The sequence below is a fragment of the Gorilla gorilla genome, chromosome 10 (assembly GCF_029281585.2).
Source record: "Gorilla gorilla gorilla isolate KB3781 chromosome 10, NHGRI_mGorGor1-v2.1_pri, whole genome shotgun sequence".
NCBI lineage: Eukaryota > Metazoa > Chordata > Mammalia > Primates > Hominidae > Gorilla > Gorilla gorilla.
This window is the reverse complement of record NC_073234.2, coordinates 113918503-113942770: the sequence shown is the minus strand read 5'-3', so window position 1 is coordinate 113942770 and position 24268 is coordinate 113918503. Positions and strand designations below refer to the sequence as shown.

At 45.7% G+C, this 24268-nt stretch overlaps 1 protein-coding gene, 1 long non-coding RNA gene and 1 other non-coding gene across 14 annotated transcripts in view; 1 reads left to right on the top strand and 2 right to left on the bottom strand.

The window, feature by feature from the left end:
* The window catches only part of TMPO (thymopoietin), a 37772-nt gene extending 32216 nt beyond the window's left edge, over positions 1-5556 (bottom strand). For 4 of the 5 annotated variants that reach the window (XM_004053723.5, XM_055358869.2, XM_019038358.4 and 1 more), the window contains exon 1: positions 2390-5556. In XM_004053723.5, the coding sequence (XP_004053771.4) occupies positions 2390-2668 (279 nt within the window). In that variant the 5' untranslated portion in view covers positions 2669-5556. Of the gene's footprint in view, positions 1-2018; positions 2324-2389 lie in introns of those variants that run through there. The other variant, XM_019038357.4, reaches the window with a different exon arrangement.
* Positions 5557-14411: 8855 nt separating this feature from the next.
* On the bottom strand, positions 14412-14483 carry TRNAW-CCA (transfer RNA tryptophan (anticodon CCA)). Its single transcript has one exon. It is a non-coding gene; the product is annotated as a tRNA-Trp (tRNA).
* A 356-nt stretch (positions 14484-14839) lies between these two features.
* LOC109029097 (uncharacterized) overlaps positions 14840-24268 on the top strand; it is a 163673-nt gene continuing 154244 nt past the window's right edge. For 5 of the 8 annotated variants that reach the window (XR_010129399.1, XR_010129400.1, XR_010129395.1 and 2 more), the window contains exon 1: positions 14840-14975. This is a non-coding gene — a long non-coding RNA (uncharacterized lncRNA). Of the gene's footprint in view, positions 14976-15308; positions 16162-24268 lie in introns of those variants that run through there. The other 3 variants (XR_010129401.1, XR_010129398.1, XR_002008106.4) reach the window with 2 other exon arrangements.

Sequence of the window (24268 nt, the reverse complement as noted above, 5' to 3'; positions counted from 1 at the left end):
TGCTTGAGGCCAAGAGTTCTAGAACAGCCTGGACAACACAGAAAGCCTGTGTACCAAAAAAAAAAAAAAAAAAAAAAAAAAAGATTAGAAAATTAGCCGGGTGTAGCGGTGCATGCCCCGTTGCCCTTGCTACTCAGGGAAGCTGAGGCAGGAGGCTCTCGTGAGCCAACAAGTTTGAGGCTGCAGTAAGCTATGATCACATCCCTGCACTCCGGCCTGGGCAACCGAGCGAGATCCCGCCTAAAAATAATAACCAGTAATTCTATTATAAACATACAACCAAAAACTTCACGGTTTAATACATTTGCACAGAGGACCAATAAAGGGTTCTATAGAAAACTAGGTTTTTTATAAAGTGTGCTGATTTAAATATTACATTTTCAAACAACTTTTTTTTTGAGAAGAAGTCTCGCTCTTGTACCCCAGGCTGGAGTGCGATGGCGCGATCTCAGCTCACTGCAACCTCCGCCTCCCGGGTTCAAGCGATTCTCCTGCCTCGGCCACCACCACCAGGCACGGCTAATTTTTGTATTTTTTTCTTTAGTAGAAACGGGGTTTCACCATATGGGCCAGGCTGGTCTAGAACTCCTGACCTCAGGTGATCCACCCGCCCGGGCCTCCCAAAGTGCTGGGTTTACAGGCGTGAGCCACCGCGCCCGGCCTCAACCAACTCTACTTAAAGAGTTTAAATACTACCTTCTTTTTCAGAGCAGGGAAACATAACGGGTAAGCGGGTACGCTTTATTTCAAAAGTAAATTTGTTTATTAAGAAATTAAAGAAGCTTTCCGCAAAACAAGATGTTTAAACAATAAGGTGTGATTGGTCTTTTATTTATTGTACAAATATTTGGCACTACTATGTGCCAGACACCGGACTGAAGACGTTTGGTAAAACTTTCAACTTCTCTGAAGCCGAGAATAAGATTTTCAATTAAATTTACATGTGTCTATTACATTTGTCTTTCATTTCTGCCTGAGTAGCCGGGAAAACACATTAGACAGGTTCCTTAAAAACTAAAGTAAAATTTGAAGGAAGGAATAATTTCTGTTTAAACTAGTGATCATTCCCAACAACTCCAAACACCACATTCACTGTCTCTTACAAGGCATTTTATGTTACACCAATTACTAGTTTTAGCTTCATCCTATTACGATTTGAAGCCCGGTAACTTGGCAGGCATAAGCAAACCCACAAAAAGCATATTAAAATCCACAGCAAACTATTCTCAAACAAAACATGCTTTGCTGGAGCCGATTTGAGATTTAACCAGGATCAGACATTCCAAATTGTAATACTGATGCACCAGAATGTCATGAAATAAATTTTTCCTGAATCCTAAGTCTTTCCTTTCCTCAAGCAAAATTTACCAATATGTGGGGAAAACGCAATCCAAACTGCAATTTTCAAATATTTGTTTGCAGGGCCGGGCCCGGTGGCTCACGCCTGTAATCCCAGCACTTTGGGATTTGGGAGGCCGAGGCGGGCGGACCACCTGAGGTCAGGAGTTCGAGACCAGCCTGACCAACTTGGAGAAACCCCGTCTCTACTAAAAAATACACAAATCAGCCGGGCGTGACGGCGCATGCCTGTAATCCCAGCTACTCAGGAGGCTGAGGCAGGAGAATCGCTTGAACCCGGGAGGTGGAGGTTGCGGTGAGCCGAGATCTCGCCATTGCACTCCAGCCTGGGCAACAAGTGCGAAACTCCATCTCAAAAAATAAATAAAAATTAAAAAATTATAATAGGCGCTTAAAAATATAGTTTAAAATGCTCCTTTTAATTCGGCATGAAGCTGTTCCGCCAAAAGATGGCCTGTTGCTAGGAAAAATTAAGACAAACTAGAAAACATTAACGGTTCAAAAAGCCCTTCATACGCAAAAGTATAAAAAGGCGGGAATTTCCTCATTTCAAATTTTGGTTAGAAATTAGTGTGTCATCAGTTGCCCTCCAGGGAGCGCTCTGAGACTCTGTTGCGAGTCATTTCAGTTAATAAAGCGGGAAAACGCTCGAACTTAACCTATAGCATTTTGGGGCCACCCCTCCAGAGCTTTCGAAAGGGCACGGAAGTTCCCGTCTAAACGCCCGCTGCAGGCGGCTGGTGGTCCAGGGAAGCGGCGTCGACTGCGTGCAAAACAACCGCCGCCAACGCAACTCCACGCCTCCCAGACCCACAAGTCAAAGAACGCGAACCCCGCGGCCCCAACTTCTGGCCTCTCCGCTCCGGCGCCTGCAGCCCCGCGGGGAAGGGGCGACGCGAGGGGGCGCAGGGACAGCCCCGCACCTGGGAGGCCCGAGGGGGCGCCCGGGAGGGAGGGGCTGCAAACGGCGGCGAGCGCGCGTGGCAACCGCCAAACGCCCGCCTTTGTAGCCCCGGCCCCGCGTCCTTACCCTGCCGACGGCTGCTCGGCTCCGGCCCGCGGCGGCGGCCCCAGAGCCGAGGACCGGGGTGGGCTCGCGCTCTTCGTCACTGGAGAAGTCCGGGGGTCCCTTGCTGTTGGTGCCGGCGGCGAGCGGCGGCCGGTTGCGAGCCGTGAGGTGCTGCAGGTAGAGCTGGACGTACACGTCTTTGCGCTGCTCCCCGGCCGGCAGCGTCACATTGTTGGCGACCAACTCACTCTTCAACTTGTCTTTTGTCAGGACCGAGGGGTCTTCCAGGAACTCCGGCATCTCGGGGATCTGCGAAGCCCCCTCCCCACAGCCTTTGCCGCCGCCGCTCACGCCGGCGCGCTTGCTCCTGGCCGGGGACCGCGCTGCCGCCTCCGAGCCTCACGGCTCCTGCCCGGGAAGAGCGCTGCGGAGCGGAACAAAAACTCGCGGACACAAAGCCGAGCCAGACCCGGACACAAAAGACCCCAGAGCCGAACTACGAACCAACTGCGGCCAAGCTGGAAGCTCGCACCAACCCCAGCCCACACACTACAGGCAGGAGGCGAGCAGCCTGCTTCGCCCACGCCCCAAGAACGCGCGCCGCCATTGGCGGGCGACGGGAGGAAGCGCGGCGGTGATTGGCGAGATGGCTCGCGCGGGTTCCATTAGCCGCCGCGCTGAGCGAGAGGAGGTAGAAACGCAGTTTAAAAGGCGCTGGGGCGGGAGCCGAGGCTCCCGGCCCGCTTCTGTTTTCGTTTTCTCCACCCTTCCCCTTAGACGCCGATAAGGGACAGGTCGTACTGCTTTTGTGCGCCGTTTCCTCTCCCTCCCCCAGCTTGAGAAGCAGCTTTCGTCTCTGGGGTCGATCGCCTACGAACGCACCGAATTCCACGCCAGTGTGAGGACCCTTGGCTGGGCCTTTCTTCCTCCCGGGACACTGAAGCTCAAAGAGTAGCCGCAGCCTTGCCTTCCCCAAACGCTAGCCCTGAAGGGGAAGAAAAGAAGCGAGGCTTGTCTGCAGGCACTCATATTCCTTGATTTGATTTACTTTGGGAGGGGGAGGGCGGGGAGTTACCCCTCTCTCCTCGCGAACGCTTCTTTTGTTCCAGAAACCCAGGGGAAGCCAGACCTCTACCATGGGGCACTTAAATTACCCTTGAATTTGTGACAAAAGTGTACTATACCGTTCACTTCTTAGTGTCATAGTTGGGGCATGTCTAAATTGTTTAATTTGAACAGTGCGTTCAGACGCAAGACAAATTCGCGCTTGCATTTTTGTTGAAACCCGTCTCTGGCTTTTGGATCCCACCACCCGTAAGAATCCTAAACCTAACGTTTGATAACAAAACGAAGGAGAACCCTTGGGAACCCCCTCAGTGGTCAATTTAAAATAACAGATGGTGCATAATCCTAAAGGAAGACTAGTGACCTATAATTAGGCCTAGAACCCTAATCAAACCCGTATTACTGATCCAAATTAAAACCTGGTAGAATCTAATACATTGACTGCAATTAAAATGTTTGCCTGGAAATTAGTATCACTGATGACAAATATTTGTATTTCTGATGAATATGTATGTTTAAAGATGCTTTCTTTCTAGAAAGGAAAGGAGACCTTGGATTTAGGGTGTGTTAATCATTTCCCCAGAATATGAGCTCCAAACTATGTTTTAGAAACTGGTTAAATTTTTTTTTTAAATGTTTGCCTGCTTTCTACATTGTTAGGTTAGAATACATTTAAAACAAACGCCTTCACTAAAAATGTTTCCTATGATTTAAGCGACTTACTTTTATTCAAATTGCGATATTTCTTTTAGTGATAATTATTTTCCTAGAGGTAACTAATTCGTTTATAAAAATCTCAGTATTCACATACATTTAAGCAATGGTATTAAGCTCAATAATGCAAATTAAAAATCAGGTTTTAATTAGCAAGTTGTTAGGTAGGTTTTTATGATCCCTTGTAAAAGTTGCTTGGTTTTTTGCCCTCACAGCTTCCCTGGACACATAGGCAAATGTTTTTACCTTCAGAAGGGGAACTGAGCTGAGAGGCAAAGAACCATGACTTTGCAATGACTGGTAACCCAGTACGTATAATGCAAGAACTGCATTCTAGATATGCCTGAAATTAATGTTTCCTGGGCAAAAACATTTTCATTATCTTTTTTTAATCCCTGGACATTAGCTACAGGTGGTTACTTGCAGATTTACTGCTGTAGAGCTCCAAAATTGAGATTACACTTTTCAGATTCTGCGTACCCTAAGGCTAAGAGGTTGGGCTATTGAGTTTGGGTGGTCTCTTTGGTCCTGATTGCTACTTCCAAACTATTTCTGCTCTTTTCTGCTTCAAAAATATTTGAAGTTCATATCTTCTGGCTAAATCACCTTCTTCTCTCCTTCCTGCGATCATCCACGAGCCTCCTGGCCACTTTCCAGAAATTATAGAGCTGCTTGCCGTAGGTTTTCCTCACCATCCCTCTTGTCTACATTCTATCTGAATTCAGCATGCTTGTAGGTGACCTAAGCAACACCAACACTTGGCCTCTTAGACCTCTGACCTCTTCATCTCCAACAATTTGTTCCTCTCTTGCGTCTTAACCACTTCGGTGTCAGTCAGATTCTGAACCTTGTCATCAGTTGAAATCTCAGTTTCAAGCTTCCCAACTGTCAATCACTAGCCTTTTTTTCCCAGCTAATTTATGGTACTCTCACTTACCTACTTAAGACCTCCACGCTATTAACCCCAACACTTAAAAAAAACTCAACTCTTCTGCTTCTGCCATCATATAATAATTTTGCAACTCACCTGACTTAAATTCCCTGATCAGTCCTTTTCATCACTCTTTTACAAACATTTTCAACTCTCTGATCTCAATGTCTCCTTTTTTGCTTGAAAGAATCTCAGCCTTGCTTGGACTAAACCATGCTCCAGCTGAACTTTCTCATTGCTTACATCCAAACAGCAAAAGCTGCTGGAGAAAAGTCAGTCATATAACAAGCTAACTGGTTTTAATTCATGACCTCAGTCCTCTCAGGAGCACTCAACACTGGCTGGCAGTGCTATTCCAGTCTCTGGGTTAACCATTCATACGTTCACATCTCCTCAAATTTCACATCCTTTTTCCCTACCTCTCATTTTTAGCTGGTGACCTTGCCTCAACTTGAAAAAATAAAAACCACCTATGAGGAATGCTTCAACGTCAGACTTTCCAATTTGCATTCATTTTCTCTTGCATTTTTCTTTTCAGTGAAAGATGTGTCCTGTCAAGCAAATTCCACCACTTGTACTCTGGCTCTCACCCTTCTCAAGGAATTGACTCTTTCCATCATCTCCTTAATACTTGTTTCAACATAAAAGATAATTTTTAAAATATTTGATCAATGTGACACAAAAAACACAAAGGCTGAGCACTGTGGCTCACGCCTGTAATCCCAACACTTTGGGAGGCTGAGACAGGCAGATCCCTTGAGCCTAGGAGTTCAAGACTAGCCTGGGCAAAACAGTAAAACCCCATCTCTACAAAAAAATAACAAAATTTAGCCATGGTGCCCACCTGTAGTTCTAGCTACTAGGGAGACTGAGGTGGGAGGATCACTTGAGCCTGGGAGGTTGAGGCTGCAGTGAGCCATAATCCTGTCACTGCATTCCAGCCTGGGTGACAGAGTGAGACCCTGTCTCTAAAATCAATATGTGTAAGATGTAGATTGGTCCCTTCCAGAAAGGCGGGACAACTATTAATAAAAGTGGGGGTTGGGGGGCTCAGGGGGTGTTCCAGGTCATAGGTAGATAAAAGTAATTTTAATTCAGAAAATTTCCCAGGGAAATGAGAGTTTTTAGAAGTCTTAATATTCTGACTTTGGTCAGAATGTCCAACAGAGACTAGGCTGGAGTGCAGTGATGTAGTCTCGGCTCACTGCAACCTCCGCCTCCCAGGTTCAAGCAATTCTCCTTGCCCCAGCCTCCGGAGTAGCTGGGACTACAGGCGCCTGCTAATACACTCATCTAATTTGTTTGTATTTTAGTAGAGTCTGGGTTTCACCATGTTGACCAGGCTGGTCTTGAACTCCTGACCTCAGGTGATCCACCCGCCTTAGCCTCCCAAAGTTCTGGGATTACACTGTGCCTGGTGGATGCAAATTTTTTTTTTTTTTTTTTGGAAATGGAGTCTCCCTCAGTTGCCGAGCCTGGAGTGCAGTGGCACAATCTCAGCTCACTGTAACCTCTGCCTCCCAGGTTCAAGCAATTCTTCTGCCTCAGCCTCCCAAGTAGCTGGGATTACAGGCACCTGCTGCCACGCCCAGCTAAGTTTTTTGTAATTTAGTAGAGACAAGAGTTTCACCATGTTGACCAGGCTGGTCTCAAACTCCTGACCTCAGGCAATCCGCCCGCCTCAGCCTCCCAAATTGCTGGGATTACAGGCATGAGCCACTGCGTCTGGCCTGATGCAATTTTTTTTTTTTTAATCAGAAAACTTTCCCATAACTTAAAAAAAAAATCATCTGGAGGTGGCCCCGGTGGCTCACGCCTGTAATCCCAGCACTTTGGGAGGCTGAGGCAGGCAGATCACCTGAGGTCGGGAATTTGAGACCAGGTGGAGAAACCCCGTCTCTACTAAAAATACAAAATTAGCCTGGCGTGGTGGCGCATGCCTGTAATCCAAGCTACACGGGAGGCTGAGGCAGGAGAATCACTTGAACCCGGGAGGCGGAGGTTGTGGTGAACCGAGATCGTGCAATTGCACTCCAGCCTGGGCAACACGAGCGAAACTCCATCCCAAAACAAACAAAAATCACCTGGATAACTGCCTCCATTCTTTCTTTGAAGTTCTTAATATTATTAACATACAGCTGGCTTTGTTTTTCATTATCCCATTTTGCGGAGGATTGGTTGTGAATTTAAGGGTGTCACCTCAAACAGGAGGGTAAGTTGCACTTTAAGTGATGTAAAATAGTAAGAAGCTAAAAACCTTAAAAAATGTTTAGTTCTTGGCCGGGCGCTGTGGCTCATGCCTGTAATTCCAGCACTTTGGGAGGCTGGGGTGGGCGGATCACTTGAAGTCATGAGTTCGAGCTCAGCCTGGCCAAGAAATTTAAAAATTAGCTGGGCCTTGTGGTGGGCGCCTGTAATCTCAGCTACTAGGGAGGCTGAGGTAGGAGAATCGCTTGAACCCGGGAGGCAGAGGTTGCAGTGAGCCGAGATCGTGCCACTGCACTCCAGCCTGGGCGACCGATCAAGACTCCATCTTAAAAAAAAATAATAAATAAATAAGAGGGGCCAGGCGCGGTGGCTCACGCCGGTAATCCCAGCACTTGGGGAGGCCCAGGTGGGCAGATCACGTCAGGAGTTCGAGACCAGCCTAACCAACATGGTGAAAGCCCCTCTCTACTAAAAATACAAAAGTTAGCCGTGCCTGGTGGCATGCGCCTGTAATCCCAGCTACTTGGGAGGCTGAGGTAGGAGAATCCCTTGAACCCGGGAGGCGGAGGTTGCAGTGAGCTGAGATGGCACCATTGCACTCCAGCCTGGGCAACAGAACGAGACTCGGTCTCTCAAAAAAAAAAAAGTTTAGCTCCCTTAAGCCATTTCTGATAATTTATTCTAAAGATAAAATCAAATGTGGAATTCATTTATAAAGGTATTTATTGCTTCATTTATAATGGTGAAAAAAATAAAAAATCTCTATCTCCAATAGTAAGGAATTGGTTGTTTATGATATATCCATATGACAAAATAATGCACAGTAGTAAAAAATCATGTTTTGACATTTAAGAATATGAGGCTGGCTTGGTGGCTGTCGCCTATAATCCCAGTACTTTGGAAGGCTGAGGTGGGAGGATCCCTTGAGCTCAGGAGTTTGAGACCAGCCTGGGCAACATAGGGAGACCCCAGTCTCTACTAAAAATAACCAAAAATTAGGTGGGGCCGGGCGCGGTGGCTCACGTCTGTAATCCCAGCACTTTGGGAGGCCGAGGCGGGCGGATCACCTAAGGTCAGGGGTTCAAGACCAGCCTGGCCAACGTGGCGAAACCCCGTCTCTACTAAAAATACAGTAATTATCCAGGTGTGGTGGTGGGCACCTGTAATCCCCAGCTACTTGGGAGGCTGAGGCCGAAGAATCGCCTGAACCTGGGAGGCGGATGTTGCAGTGAGCCAAGATCTCGCCATTGCACTCCAGCCTGGGCAAGAGCGGAACTCAGTCTCAAAAAAAAAGAAAAAAAAAAATTAGCTGGCATGGTGGTGTGCTCCTGTACTCCCAGCTATTGGGGAGACAAAAAAAAAAAAAAAAAAAAAAAGAAAAGCAAAGAAAAAAAATAATATACATCAAAGTGGAGTACTTTCTCTTGGATAGTGAGGCACAGGTGATTCTTATTTTCTTTTTATTTATATGTCTGTATTTCTCTAGATTTCCACAATGAACACATATGATTTTAAAACCATATTTTTCTTTTTAAGTGAGAGTGCTAAGTTGGAGAACCATTTGGCTTATCAGAATTCAGGTCTGCATTTCAATTCTGCATATCCAAAAGCTCAATTTTATTAGTTCGTCCAGAATACATCGCTCTGTAAACCAAGAGAATCGGAGACAGGTCTCAATCAATTTAGAAAGTTTATTTTGCCAAGGTTAAGGACACACCCATGACACAGCCTCAGGAGGTCCTGACGACATGTGCCCAAGGTTGTGTGGCACAGCTTGGTTTTATACATTTTAGGGAGACATGAGACATCAATCAATATGTGTAAGATGTACATTGGTCCCATCCAGAAAGGTGGGACAACTATTAATACAAGTGGGGGTTGGGGGGCTCGGGGGTGTTCCAGGTCATAGGTAGATAAAAGACCAATGGTTGCATTCTTTTGAGTTTCTGATTAGCCTTTCACTGAATACACTATTTACAGGAATAGTCACTTATGTTAGTCTGGCTTAGGGAAACAAAAGGGCAATCAGATATGCATTTATTTCATATGAGCAGAGGGATGACTTTTTAAATCTCTATCTGTCCTTTGTCCACAAGGAATTTCTTTGTGGTCAAATTGTGAGGGAGGTATATAGCTTTTTTCTCTTAGTAGCTATCTTTTTTTTAGGAGTAGAATGGGAGGCAGGTTTGCCCTAAGCAGTTCCCAGCTTGACTTTCCCTTTGGCTTAGTCATTTTTGGGGTCCTGATGTTAGAGGGGTTTGAACCACAGCACCTCCATGTTGAAAAGAGGGTGGGTAAGGCCGGGCACGGTGGCCCATGCCTGTAATCCCAGCACTTTGGGAGGCCAAGGTGGGTGGATCACCTGAGGTCGGGAGTTTGAGACCAGCCTGATCAACATGGAGAAACCCTGTCTCTACTAAAAATACAAAATTAGCTGGGCATGGTGGCACATGCCTGTAATCCCAGCTACTCAGGAGGCTGAGGCAGAAGAATCGCTTGAACCTGGGAGGCGGAGGTTGCAGTGAGCCAAGATTGCGCCATTGCAGTCCAGCCTGGGCAACGAGCAAAACTCCGTCTCAAAAAAAAAAAAAAAAAAAAAAAAAGACCTACTGGGCTGCATTCCCAGACAGTTAAGGCATTTTAAGTCACAAGATGAGATAGGAGGTTGGCAGAAGATACAGGTCATAGGCCGCGCACGGTGGCTCACGCCTGTAATCCCAGCACTTTGGGAGGCCAAGGCAGGTGGATCACGAGGTCAGGAGTTCAAGACCAGCCTGACCAACATGGTGAAACCCTGTCTCTACTAAAAATACAAGATTGCACCACTGCACTCCAGCCTGGGCGAGAGTGAGACTCTGTCTCAAAAAAAAAAAAAAAAAAAAAAAGAGACAGGTCATAAAGACCTTGCTGGTGAAACAGGTTGCAGTAGCCTGCCAAAACCCACCAAAACCAAGATGGCGATGAGAGTGACCTCTGGTTGTCCTCACTGCTACACTCGCACCAGCACCATGACAGTTTACACATGCCATGGCAATGTCAGGAGATTACCCTATATGGTCTAAAAAGGAGAGGCATGAATAATCCACCCCTTGTTTAGCATATAATGAAGAAATAACCACAAAAATGGGCAATCAGCAGCCCTCTGGGCTGCTCTGCCTATGGAGTAGCCATTCTTTATTCCTTTACCTAATAAACTTGCTTTTCATTTTATGGACTCGCCTTGAATTCTTTCTTGTGTGAGGTTCAAGAACCCTCTCTTGTGGTCTGGATTGGGACCCCGGTAACACCGAGATTTTTCTTTCACAGGACTTAAGTAACTAAAATACTCTCAGAAAAGAAAGCAAGGCTATTAAACAGGTGAAATAAATGCTCAGAGCATTCTATAGTAGTGGATAAGTCCTCTTGCAAGAATACATTACTAGACATTTCTTAGTGAAATAGAACAAATCCACAAAGCTGTCTTTTCTAGACAGGTCCATGTTTCAGTTCAAATCCTGACACTTCATAGCTCTTGATAACTCTTTGTTTCCACCTTTCCTATAAAACTCTTTCCGTATATCATCCCTATATCATGAGTATAGAAGATTAAGTTAAAAAGTGTTGGATTTGCAGTCATTTCAAAGTTATAGAAAGTCATCAGATGGAGCATTCTAAAAAACTACAGATGTCCAGCCTTGGAAAAGAATCTGGGACCTGGAAAGTGACAGTTTTAGAGCCATAACAGTATTAATAATGACATGTATAACAGCTTCAAAAACATTTTGATGTATTTTATCTTATTTGATCCTTTTAACCTGTGGGGTAAGTAGGACGTCTAGTCTTGCCTTGCTTTATAGGCCGGAGGTCCTCAAACTTTAGCTTGCATCAAAACGGCTGGAAGGTTTGTTGCTGTGCCCCACAGCCAATTTTCTGAGACTGTAGGTCTGAGGTGAGGCCTGAAAATTTGCATTTCTAACTTATTCCCAGGATGGTGGTCCAGGAACAGTTCTTGGCCATTTTTTAGTCTTTGTGAAGCTGGCTGGATTGTCTTAGTCATGAATTATAGTTCTGCATTGCCCTCAGAATAAAATCTAAATTAGTTGGAATGGCACACTGATCCTGTATGCTGACGCCTGTTTACCTCTCCAGCCATTCTGCAGAACTAGTAGTTCTTGACGGAAGCTGTATTCGTTGGCTAGGGCTACCATAATAAAAATAAACAGATATTTATTTTCTCAGAGATCTTGAGGCTAGAAGTCTAAGATCAAGAGGCCAGCAGGGTTGGCTTCTTCCTAGATCTTGGCTTGTAGATGGCTACTCTCTTGCTGTGTCCTCACATGGCCTTTCCCCTGTGTGCACACATCCTTGGTGTCTGTGTGTCCAAATTTCCTCTTATAAGTATGACACCAGTCAGACTGGATTAGGGCCCACCCTAATGGCCTCATTTTTACTTAATAATGTCTTTTTTTTTTTTTTTTTTAAACAGAGTCTTGCTCTGTCACCTAGGCTAGAGTGCAGTGGTGCGATCTCGGCTCACTGCAACCTCTGCCTCCCGGGTTCAAGCAATTCTCCTGCCTCAGCCTCCCGAGTAGCTGGAATTATAGGCACCCGCCACCGCGCCCAGCTAATTTTTCTATTTCCAGTAGAGACAGGGTTTCACCATGTTGGCAAGGCTGGTCTCCAACTCCTGATCTTGTGATCCACCTGCCTCGGCCTCCCAAAGTGCTGGCATTACAGGCGTGAGCCACTGCACCTAGCGTACTTAATCAGGTCTTACGATCATTCTGAGGTACTAGGAGTGAGGGCTTCAACATATGAATGTTGGGGAGATGAAATTCAGCCCATTAACTGGGTGTGGTGGCTCACGCCTGTAATCCCAGCACTTTGGGAGGCTGACACAGGTGGATCATGAGGTCAGGAGTTCAAGACCAGCCTGGCCAACATGGTGAAACCTTGTCTCTACTAAAGATAACAACAACAACAACAAAAATAGCTGGGTGTAGTGGGGTGCACTTGTAATCCCAGCTACTTGGGAGGCTGAATCGCTTGAACCTGGGAGGCGGAGGTTGCCACTGCATTCTAGCTTGGGCGACAGGGTGAGACTCCATCTCAAAAAAAAAAAAAAAAAAAAAAAAAAAGAAATTCAGCCCATAACAGAAGCCATTTCTTCCCTCTGGCATCATTTGCATATACTGCATATATCTTAGCTTGGACCAATCATGTTAACTCATTTGGACAAAACCATATTTTTGTGATGTAGATGGAGAGGTTGTATCACCTTGTTATAGCCTCATACAACCCAATGTGGAGTTACTGTCCACTGTTTTAGCACCCCCATACCACTCTGTTCATGTTACTTTCATGGTTCTTAGCAAGTAACATGAACTTACCCCAACACAATATGGCGTTTGGTGGCTTAACATATCTGTCTCCTGATGCTCAAAAAAACCCATTTTTACTCAGTGTATCCTCATCCTTAGTGCTTAGCACAGTATCAGGCTCATCAGAGTTGGCAGTCCATAAATACCCGTTGAAATGGATGATCTAATTTTAATCCAAACAGGAGAGGGAAGAACAAACCACACCATGTGCAAATATAATTTCCAGGTATACTGCTGCATTAGGTTGAATCAAAAGAAATTAGTGTTTGGGGGCCGGGCGCGGTGGCTCACGCCTGTAATCCCAGCACTTTGGGAGGCCGAGGCGGGCGGATCACGAGGTCAGGAGATCGAGACCATCCTGGCTAACATGGTGAAACTCCGTCTCTACTAAATATACAAAAAATTAACCGGGCGTAGTGGCGGGCGCCTGTAGTCCCAGCTACTCGGGAGGCTGAGGCAGGAGAATGGCGTGAACCCGGGAGGCGGAGCTTGCAGTGAGCTGAGATTGCGCCACTGCACTCCAGCCTGGGCGACAGAGCCAGACTCCGTCTCAAAAAAAAAAAAAAAGAAATTAGTGTTTGGTATTTTCAAAATACTAAGCAGAAAACCTCAGGAATTTTACAAAACATATCATCAAAATCTAAAACTATTAATTTCTCATAGTCTTGCTATTCATTTTTTGTTCAACAAATATTTGACACTTACGTGTAGGGCACTATTTAGTACTAAGAGTCCTGGAGCTTGCAAATGTGAACGAGCAAGCTTTGCTTCCTGCTATTAAAGAGATTAATAGTCAAAAGTGGTGACTAGTCATCACTCGCATAATCGGTGAAAACATAAAAGGCGCCCAGTCCAACAGCTTTTCCCACATTCCTCCCCGCCACCCACCTCCAGAAGGAGTCTTGCTTGGTCACCGAGGCTCACTGCAACCTCCGCCTCCCGGGTTCAATCAATTCTTCTGCCTCAGCCTCCGGAGTAGCTGGGATTACAGGTGCACCCCATCACGCCCAGCTAATTTTTGTATTTTTCAGTAGAAATGGGGTTTCACCATGTTGGTCAGGCTGGTCTTGAACTCCTGACCTCGTGATCCACCCACTTTGGCCTTCCAAAGTGCTGGGATTACAGGTGTAAGCCACCGAGCCCGGTGGTCACACATTCTTTCAACTGTTTGTTTCCACCTTTATTATAAAGTATTTATAAAGAGGGATCCAGAGTCCCTTACCTGGTTCAGAATCTTGGGTGACCCTTGGCAGGTCACTAACCCTGTGAGCCACAGCCACATTTGTAAAAGCGGGATAATAGTCACACATTGTGAGGTTGTTCACAGTGTTGGCACATGGTAAGAGCTAAGACACTTGATTAGCATAATATTCAAAATTAGAAATTGTACACTATTGTACTCTCTTTCAAAAGGCAAACAGCCTAAAACTGTTTGGAAAAAACAGCTTGTAAAGTATATTGTACACTTCCTGTGATAGACTAGTGGACTGATACACCCACTAATGCACAGCAGTAATAGTCCACCTCTTTACACATTATGCATGTGACAAAAAAACTCACTTTAAAAGGCCAAATGATAAAAACATCAGCCTTGAGGCTCTTTGATATAGAGTAAATCATATCTTCCTGCAAACCAAGGATTAGTATCATAACACCTGAAAGAGGAAAACTTAATTCTAACATTCAAGAAAATTGGCGGCAGGAATACACCTCGGCTTCTAGGAGTCGGTAGTTTAAAGTACGGGAGGAAAAAAAAAAAAAAGCTTGACCCCGACGTGATTCGAACACGCAGCCTTCTGATCTGGAGTCAGACGCGCTACCGTTGCGCCACGAGGTCCTGCTGAGCTGTGGCTCACGCAGTTTCTTAGGACACCAGTAAATGGCGTTTCTTCCAGGGGTACACGTCTTTCTCTTCCATTTACTCTCTGCCCCTCCACCCAGTATCTGTCGGACCAGGAGACCGATTCCTTCAGCGTCCAAACTTTCCTGACTGCTAGTCCTCTAACCAAGGCTGGGACGTAACCAGCGGAAGCGGGAGAACGGGGCTTCCCGTTTAGTGGGGTCTCCAGGATCAAAGGAAATTGGCCCTTCCTTTTCTTTACCAAATGATTTCCGTTCTTACCCGCCCTGCCCCCGCCCCGTTAGGCGCGAGACTCCGCCCTCTCTCCCCTCCCCCAACAGGTTCCGCGCGCTGAGTTCGCGACCTCGAGTTGTAATCTGGCGGGGCACCACTAAGCCGGCGCAGGCCTTCGCAAGATGGCGGCTGGAGGCAAGGGCAGAGGCCTTCAGAGCGTTTTCTTTTTCCCTTTCCTCCCTTCCTGCAAACAATGTAAGGCATTTTCTCTCAGGGGAGGCTTTCACTTCATGGTGGGCATTAACGTTAAAAGTCACCATTTTGAAGACAGGGTTGTGCACTTAAGGGAGCTGGTTTAGCACATTATGTTTAACAGGAGTGTCCTGTCATTGAATGATACAGAAAATAATAACTATCGCCAAAAATATAGGTATACACCTCCCCGTCGGGGAATTGAACCCCGGTCTCCCGCGTGACAGGCGGGGATACTAACCACTATACTAACGAGGAACCGTTAGAGTACATTTTTTCTCAGATAGCCCTTCAAGGAACAGTAAGATCCTTCCAGCGCTCCGTCACCTTCCGCCTGCCCCCGGGAAGTACGAAAGTCCGGTCTCTTGGAGCCGCTGCTTAGGCTTATTGTCCTCTCTGGGCGCTTTGTATTCTTGATGTTGGTGGGAAGAATAAAAGGTGTGGAATATGTGAAGCAAATGCGCTTCCCGTGTTAGTGCTAGAGAAGTGTGTGAAAATAGTTTTTCCGAGGCTCTTGACGCTTTCTAAATGATTTAGGTTGCCGGCCTGAGTTTGTTTTTTTTTTTAACTGACCACTGGTATGTGACTTGCCGCAGAGCCTTCCCCTTACAAATTTATACTTTCACTCTGAAGTTCAAGTTCAAGGATAGCATATGGCTGCCAGATGTCTGGGACAGTTAGGGTTGCCACGGTCTCGCGCCTCTTCAAACAATTCATAAGTCTTTTTTTTTTGAGAGGAAGTCTCGCTCTGTCCCCTAGGCTGGAGTGCAGTGTTGCGATCTGGGCTCACTACAACCTCCACCTCCAAGGCTCAAGTGATTCTCCCGCCTCAACCTCTCGAGTAGCTGGGATTACAGGCGCGCACCACCATGCCTGGCTAATTTTTGTATTTTACTAGAGAGGCGGGGTGTGTGTGTGGTGGTGGTGGGGGGGGGGGGGGGGCGGTTCACCATGTTGGCCAAACTGGTCTCGAACTCTTGACCTTTAGTGATCCACTTGCCTCGGCCTCCCAAAGTGCTGGGATTTACAGGCGTGAGCCACCGCGCCCGGCCAATTCACACACTTTTGTAACACAAAAGCCCCCAATGAAATGACCAGCTGCGGGCAAATGAAATTTTATCAAAATTTTATCAGCCGACTTCTGTTTCGCTCTCTGTAGGCGGCTACAGTTTAACTGGAAGTGACAAACGTAAGTATGTAAATGGCTAAATAATAATGCGTTTAAATAATTCAAAACCAGGATGTGCCACTGATTAAACATATGGGTTAGGAAAGTGCACTAATCGGATAATTTGATAATTTGTGTCATCCTAAACCCGTTCATGGACAGGATGAACCCTCTTCCCAGGGATACTAAGAGAGCCTTATATGTAAACTTTTTTTTTTGAGACGGAGTTTCACTCTTGTTGCCCAGGCTGGAGTGCAGTGGTGCGATCTTGGCTCACTGCCACCTCCGTCTCCCGGGTTCAAGCGATTCTCCTGTCTCAGCCTCCCGAGTAGCTGGGATTACAGGTGCCCGCCAACACGCCCGGCCAATTTGTATTTCTAGTAGAGATGGTAATTCACCACGTTGGTCAGGCTGGTCTCGAACTCCTGACCTAAGGTGATCCACCCACCTCGGCCTCCCAAAGTGCTGGGATTACAGGCGTGAGCCACCGCGCCTGGCTATAAACTTTTGATTTTCTCTAAAGGAGTATGTTTATAGGCACAGATAAACTGACATGATTGAAAGCATTTCATTATAGAACTTAAACTTACGTGTCTCGTCTCCGACCCAACCAATCAGGACTCCCAACTCACTGACCCCTACCCAACAAATTATCCTTAAAGATAATAAAAATAACAACAACAACAAAAACCCCACATATGTGTCTTAAGGAATCCCTTGTTTCTAGTGTGCTACGAATTAATGTATTATCCATCATAAATTATAAGGTATTTTTCATCTGATGGAAGGGATAATTTTTTTAATGCAGATATTAAACAAATGGCAGTTTCTGAGGCTTGTTTTGGCTTTTCTTTCTTTTTTGCTCTCATTATTATTATTATTATCTGAGACGGAGTCTTGCTCTGTCGCCCAGGCAGGAGTGCAGTGGTGCGCTCTCGGCTCACTGCAACCTCCGCCTTCTGGGTTCGAGCGATTCCTCTGCCTTAGCCTCCCGAGTAGCTGGAACTACAGGCGCACGCCACCACTCCCTTTTGTATTTTTAGTAGAGACGGGGGTTTCACCATGTTAGTCAGGCTGGTCTCAAACTCCTGACCTCAAGTGATCCACCCGCCTCGGCCTCAAGCGGCCGCGCTCAGCCCTTTTTCACTCTCTCTCTCTTTTCTTTTTTTGAGACGCAGTTGTGCTCTTGTTGCCCAGGTTGGAGTGCAATGGCACAATCTTGGCTCACTGCAACCTCTGCCTCACGAGTTCAAGCGATTCTCCTGCCTCAGTCTCCCAAGTAGCTGGATTACAGGCATGCGCCACCACACCCAGCTAATTTTATATTTCTAGTAGAGACAGAGTTTCACCATGTTGGTCAGGCTGGTCTAGAACTCCTGACCTCAGGTAATTCACCCGCCTCGGCCTCCCAAAGTGCTGGGATTACAGGCGTGAGCCACCGCGCCCGGCCCCTGTTTCACTCTTAACTACACCGAAAGCCTCAATACAAACTCTCAGTGTGTGGGAGCCTTCTTCCACTTTGATCCTCCAAAAACTTTTGCCAGGGCCAAAGGGCACTGTGATAGCTATGATGACGTCCTTTTCCTAGTAAAATCGAAGGGACTTCCCCAAGTCTCTCAGTTCGTAGAGCTATGGGGCAGTGAACCCAGTTCTCCTGAATCAACTGTTTGCCCCGTGTTCTGCACTCTCGGGAAAAGCAGCTTCATCTCTTCCTTTAGAAGAGACATCCTTTCCACTGAAGCTCTCGTAAAGCTATGCCAGTGCTCACACACGTGTTGCTACTGCTCCTTTTTCATCCCTGGTGAAAGTAAGAGGCAGTCTGAGTCAGCGAGATCAGGGAGCAGGGAACGCAGCACCTGCTGTCCATCTTCCGAAAATGGAAAGGAAAAGAGAGGGCAATTAACCTGAACAGGGTGAGGGAGCTCAGAGGTTCCTCCCTGTCAGCACTGGGCAAAAATAAAGGTTAAAATCTGACTGGCAGTACAGAGGGCATGGAACTCTTCGGGAATAAATGGCATGATGACAATGAGTGTTATTCAAAGTTTCAAATCCTGCTCTTCCTAAAGAACTATGCTGCATATCTCAGCTTGCTAAATGATTCACATTCATTTTATTTTCTCAACAACCTGTTAGGTCAATGGGACAAGTGTTTTTATTCCTATTTGGGAATCTTCTGCAGGATCACACAGATAGGAGGTGGTGAAAGGCCAGGAATCACCCAAGCTCTGACTGCAAAAACCAATTTTCACCCTACCTGCACAGTTCCATATACATGTATATTAACAAATAAGTACATGCTATGGAGAGAAAAACTTTATAACTAGTATCAACATACGTGTCACCCTTGTTCCTATATTAATATTTGCTAATCTTTAATTACTTGGCAGACACTGTAGTTATTCATTAACTTATTGAACCTGCAATGTGCCAGACATTCTTTTAGATGCATGGGGAGGTTCTCATAAATACATCTTGTTCTTCTAGATCTTTTATCCTACAGAAGAAATACAGATAATAAACAATGAATACGATAAATGGATACAAACATCATACATAAGTATGTTAGACAGTTATAAGAGCAGAAATAAAAATAGCAGAGTAAGGGGGTTTGGAGAGTAGCAAGTTAAATAGGTCAAGGTAAGCCTCATGAGAGGGAGTTACACTCTGTCACCCAGGCTGGAGGGCAGTGGTGAGAACTTGGCTCACTGCAACCTTGGCCTCCCGGGTTCAAGCGATCTTGTGCCACAGCCTCCCGAGTAGCTGTGCCACCACACCCGGCTAATTTTTGGTAGAGATGGGGTTTCACCATGTTGGCCAGGCTAGTATCGAACTCCTGGCCTCAAGTAATCCACCCACCTCGGTCTCTCAAAGTGCTGGGATTACAGGCATGAGCCACCGCGCCTGGCCAAAGGTATAATTTGAACATAGTTGAAGGAAGTAAGAGATGTAGTCATGCAGCTGTCTGGGAGGCCTGAGGGCCTTAGAGGTCATTGGAAAGACTTTGGCTTTTATAATTAGGGAAATGGGGACCCACTTCAGGGTTGTTGGATTTTTTTAACATTAAAAAAATTGATACATAGTAATTATACATATTTATGGAGTGCATGTGATATTTTAATACATGCATACAATGTGTAATGATTAAATCAGGATATTCAGCATATCCGTCACCTGCAACATTTATTATTTCTTTGTGCTGGGAATATTTCAAATCCTCTCTTGTAGCTATTTTGAAATATACAATAAAGTATTGTTAAGTGTAGTCACCCTACTGTGCTATTCAACACTATAATTTATTCTTTTCTTTTTTTTTTTTTGAGACAGAGTCTCGCTCTGTTGCTCAGGCTGCAGTGCAGTGGCTTGATCTTGGCTCATTGCAACCTCTGCTTTCCGGATTCAAGCCTCAGCCCCCACTAGTACCTGGGATTACAGGCACGCACCACCACACTTGGCTAATTTTTGTATTTTTAGTAGAGACGGTGTTTCACCATGTTGGCCAGACTGGTCTCTAACTCCTGACCTCAGGTGATCCACTCGCCTCCACCTCCCAAAGTACTGAGATTGTAGGCATGAGCCACCGTGCCTGGCCTAGAATTTATTCTTTCTATCCGATTGTATGTTTATACCCATTAACTAACCTGTCTTCATTTCCTTCACCTTGCCCTTTCCTAGCCTCTGGTAAGTATCATTCCACTCTAACTTCCTGAGAACTGCAGGGTTTTGAACAGAGTAGTGATATGGTCAGATTTATGTTTTAAAGGGTCTTTGGCTGGGCAACATAGCAAGACCCCATCTCTACTAAAAATTAAAAAAAATTAACTGGGTGTTGTGGCTCACACCTGTAGTCACAGCTACTTGGGGAGCTGAGGTGGGAGGATCACTTGAGCTCAGGAGTTCGAGGCTGCAGTGAGCTATGATCATAGCTCTGCACTTAAGCCTGGGCAACAGAGTGAGACTGTCTCAAGAAAAAAAAAGGATCTTTGGCTACTGGATTGAGAGTAGTTTGTAGGAGGGCAAGAGCAGAAACAAGAACTATGAAGTCTATTGCAATAATCCATATGGGAGATGTTGGTGGGTGGTTCAGGCTACAGTGAAAGTGATGGAGAAGGTGAGAGGCGCTGATGTACTTTGTTCATTTTTTTGAGACAGGATCTCACTCTGTCACCCTGGCTGGAGTGTAGTGGCACAATCAGGGCTCACTGCAGCCTCAACTTCCTGGGCTCAAGAGATCCTCCCACCTCACCCTCCTGAGTAACTGAGACCACAGGCGCATGCCACCATGCCCAGCTAATTTTTGTGTTTTTTGTAGACTGTTTCATAATGTTACCCAGGCTGGTCTCGAACTTCTGGGCTCAAGGGGTCCTCCTACCTTGGCCTCCCAAAGTGCTAGAATTACAGGCCTGAGCCACTGTGCCTGGCCCCAAGTGCTATGTATTTTGAAGGTTGAGTCAATAGAATTTCTTGGTAGAGTAAATGTGAGATATGAGTTAAAAAGAGGAGTCAAGGATGCCTCCAGAATTTTTGGCCTGAGCAACTGGAAGGATGGAGTTGCCATCACTGAGGTTGAGAAGAGTAATGCACAACTCCAGAGGGCACCATTCATATTGGCAGTCATGTGAAGGGCATAACTGGGAAGAAGTTGTTAAAATAAAAACTTTAGCTGAATTAAATGTAAAGGAATTTGGCCAGGAGCAGTGGCTCACGCCTGTAATTCCAGCACTTTGGGAGGCCGAGGTGGGAGGATCACTTGAGGTCAGGAGTTTGAGACCAGTCTGGCCAACATGGTGAAACCCCGTCTCTACTAAAAATACAAAAATTAGCCGGGCATGGTGGCGCGTGCCGGTAATCCCAGCTACTTGGGAGGCCGAGGCAGGAGAATCGCTTGAACCCGAGAGGTGGAGGTTTCAGTGAGCAGAGATCAAGCCACTGCACTCCAGCCTGGGCGACAGAGCAAGACTCCATCTTAATAAATAAATAAATAAATAAATGTAAAGTAGTTTATCTGAGCAATAAACTATTCGCGAATCGGGCAGCCCCCAGAATCACAGCAAATTCAGAGAGACTCCAGGGATGCCTGGTAGTCAGAACAAATTTACAGGCAAAAAAAGGGAAGTGAGGTACAGAAATCGGAAGTGAAGTACAGAAACAGCTGGATTGGTTACAGGTTGGCGTTTGCCTTATTTAAACACAGTTTGAACACTCAGCAGTGTATGAGTGGTTGAAGTATGGCTGCTGTGATTGGCCAAGACTCAGCTATTGTTAGAGTCGTATACTTCTAAATTAGGTTTTCAATCTTGTCTACCCATTAAGTTAGCTTACGGTTGTCCATAAGGACTCAAATATGGAAGTACGGGGTCCTTCTCTGGCCATATTTAGTTCACTTTAACAGAGGCAAGATGCCAACCATAGACTGTGCTGTGGATGGCACTCCTTGGAATTGTGCATTATGGCAGCCCTGCATATGGAGTAATGACCCTGGTGGGAGCAGGGGGATGATCAACATTTCAGTTTTGGACATGTTAAGGTTGAGACATGAAGTAGTCAGTTGAATATAATGGTTGAACACTCATTGTGTAGGTAAAACACAGTACTAGATTCTGGAGATACAGTGATGAACAAAGACCCTGGTCTCAAGGAGCTTTTATTTCAGTGGAGGAGACACATAACACTAGTAAAAGAATAACAAAAATAAAAAAGTAAAATTACAGGCCGTGTGCAGTGGCTCACACCTGTAATCCTAGCACTTTGGGAGGCCGAGGTAGGCGGATTGCCTGAACTTAGGAGTTCGAGACCAGCCTGGGCAACACGGTGAAACCCCGTCTCTACCAAAATACAAACAATTAGCGGGGCATGGTGGTGGGCACTCCCAGCTACTTGGGAGGCTGAGGCAGGAGAATTGCTTGAACCTGGGAGGGGGAGGTTGCCGTGAGCAGAGATCGTGCCACTGCATTCCAGCCCGGGCGACAGAGCGAGACTACGTCTCCAAAACACACAAACCAAAAAAAGTAAAATTACAACTGTGACAGTTACTAAGATGATGGGGAAGAGCAAAGGAAAGAGCTTCTTAGGTAGATGGAACTGGATGTGCTAAAGTTGTAGGAACAGAGGAAATGTGGTGAGTGGAGGGTGTGAAAGAAGGCAGAAGTGACTAGAGAGGAGCAGAGAGGGTGAGCAGCATCATGGGGAGATGAGGCTGAAAAGGCTGATGGGAGTAGGACAACGCAGGGCCTTCCAGGCTGTGTTGAGAACTTTTGGGGGAGTGCCTGTTATTTCTATCTATCTGTCTGTCTGTCTGTCTGTCTGTCTGTCTGTCTATCTATCTATCTATCTCCACTTACTTATTTACTATTTTTAGGGTTTGTTGAGGTATAATTTATGAGGGTAAAATTTACTCTTTTTAAGGGTACTAGTCTATGAATTTTGACCATAATTAAGATGTAGGCTGGGCACAGTGGCTCGAACATGCAATCCCAGCACTTTGGGAAGCTGAGGCAAGAGGATCATTTGAGTCCAGGAGTTCGAGACCAGCCTGGGCAATATGGTAAGACCCCCTCATCTTTACAAAAAATACAAAAATTACCAGGTGTGGTGGCATGTGCCTGTGGTCTGGGCTACTCAAGAGGCTGAGGTGGGAGAATTGCTTAAGCCCGGGAGGCAGAGATTGCAGCGAGCTGAGATTGAGCCATTGCACTCTAGCCTAGGTGACAGAGCCAGACACTGTCTCCAAACAAACAAACAAACAAACAAACAAACATACATTTATCCTAAGATCCAGCAACACTGCTCGTAGATATTGACCTGAGAGAAATGAAGACATACGTCCACAAAAAACCCTGCACACTTATGTTTATAATGGCTGTATTTATAATAGTCAAAAACTGGAAACTACCCAAATTTTGGAAATTTGAGTTTAATAGATTATGGGAAATTACGAGAACTTGCTGTCCATAAGCATTAAAATTGAAAGGTGAATGTTTATGATTTGGGCCTGGAGGGCAAATTAGATGGATACATGTTTAAATTATTAAAGTGAGGGGTGGGGAAGATATTGGGGATGCTCATACTTCACTATTCCCCAGTCTTTATTTATTTATTTATTTATTATTTTTTGAGACAGAGTCTTACTCTGTTGCCCAGACTGGAGTGCACTGGCGCCATATCGGCTCTGCATCCTCTCCCTCCTGGGTTCAAGTGATTCTCCTGCCTCAGTCTCCTGAGTAGTTGGGATTACAGGTGTGCACCACCACGACCGGCTAAGTTTTTTGTATTTTTAGTAGAGACGGGGTTTCACCATGTTGGTCAGGCTGGTCTCAAACTCCTGACCTCAAATCATCTGCCTGCCTTGGCCTCCCAAAGTGCTGGGATTATAGGCATGAGCCACTGGGCCCAGCCTCTAATTTATTTAAATAATAATTTAAAGTTAAAACTGAGAGGAGGTGGGCGGACCTCGAGGTCAGGAATTCAAGACCAGGTTGGCCAATATGGTGAAACCCCGTCTCTACTAAAAATACAAAAATTATCTGGGCATGGTGGCACGTACCTGTAATCCCAGCTACTGGAGAATTGCTTGAACTGGGACCCTGGAGGTGTAGGTTACAGTAAGCCGAGATCACGCCACTGCACTCCAGCCTGGGCGACAGAGCAAGGCTCTGTCTCAAAAAAAAAGCAAAAAACAAAAAACTGAGAGGCAAAAGTCTGTCTCCCTTCAGCTCGACTAACACTTAGTCTTTTCTTTCCCTCCTTATTTAAAAAAATAAATCTTTATTGATTTATCCTTTGTGCCAAGCATGGAGATAGGCATTGGGCACAAAAAATTAGTAAGACTCACTTCTTGCCCTCAAGGAACTCAAATTTCTTGAGGGAGGTGGACTTTTAACTGATAGTTACAATACAATTTGGTAAGTGCTGTGGTGGAGGCATAGCTCATGCTGATGGAGAGCCTGCTATGCCTTAGGCTTCAAGTGCCTTATATAATATTAACCATTGTCCAAAGACAAAGTTATAACAGATTTAAAGATCTTAATTGGCTTCCATTTGTGATTCTAAAATCAGGCAACATCTCATTCCATAAAATAGAATGAGTATTTCAATGAGCTGAACAGAAGAGTTTGGCTTTTATTTTATTTTA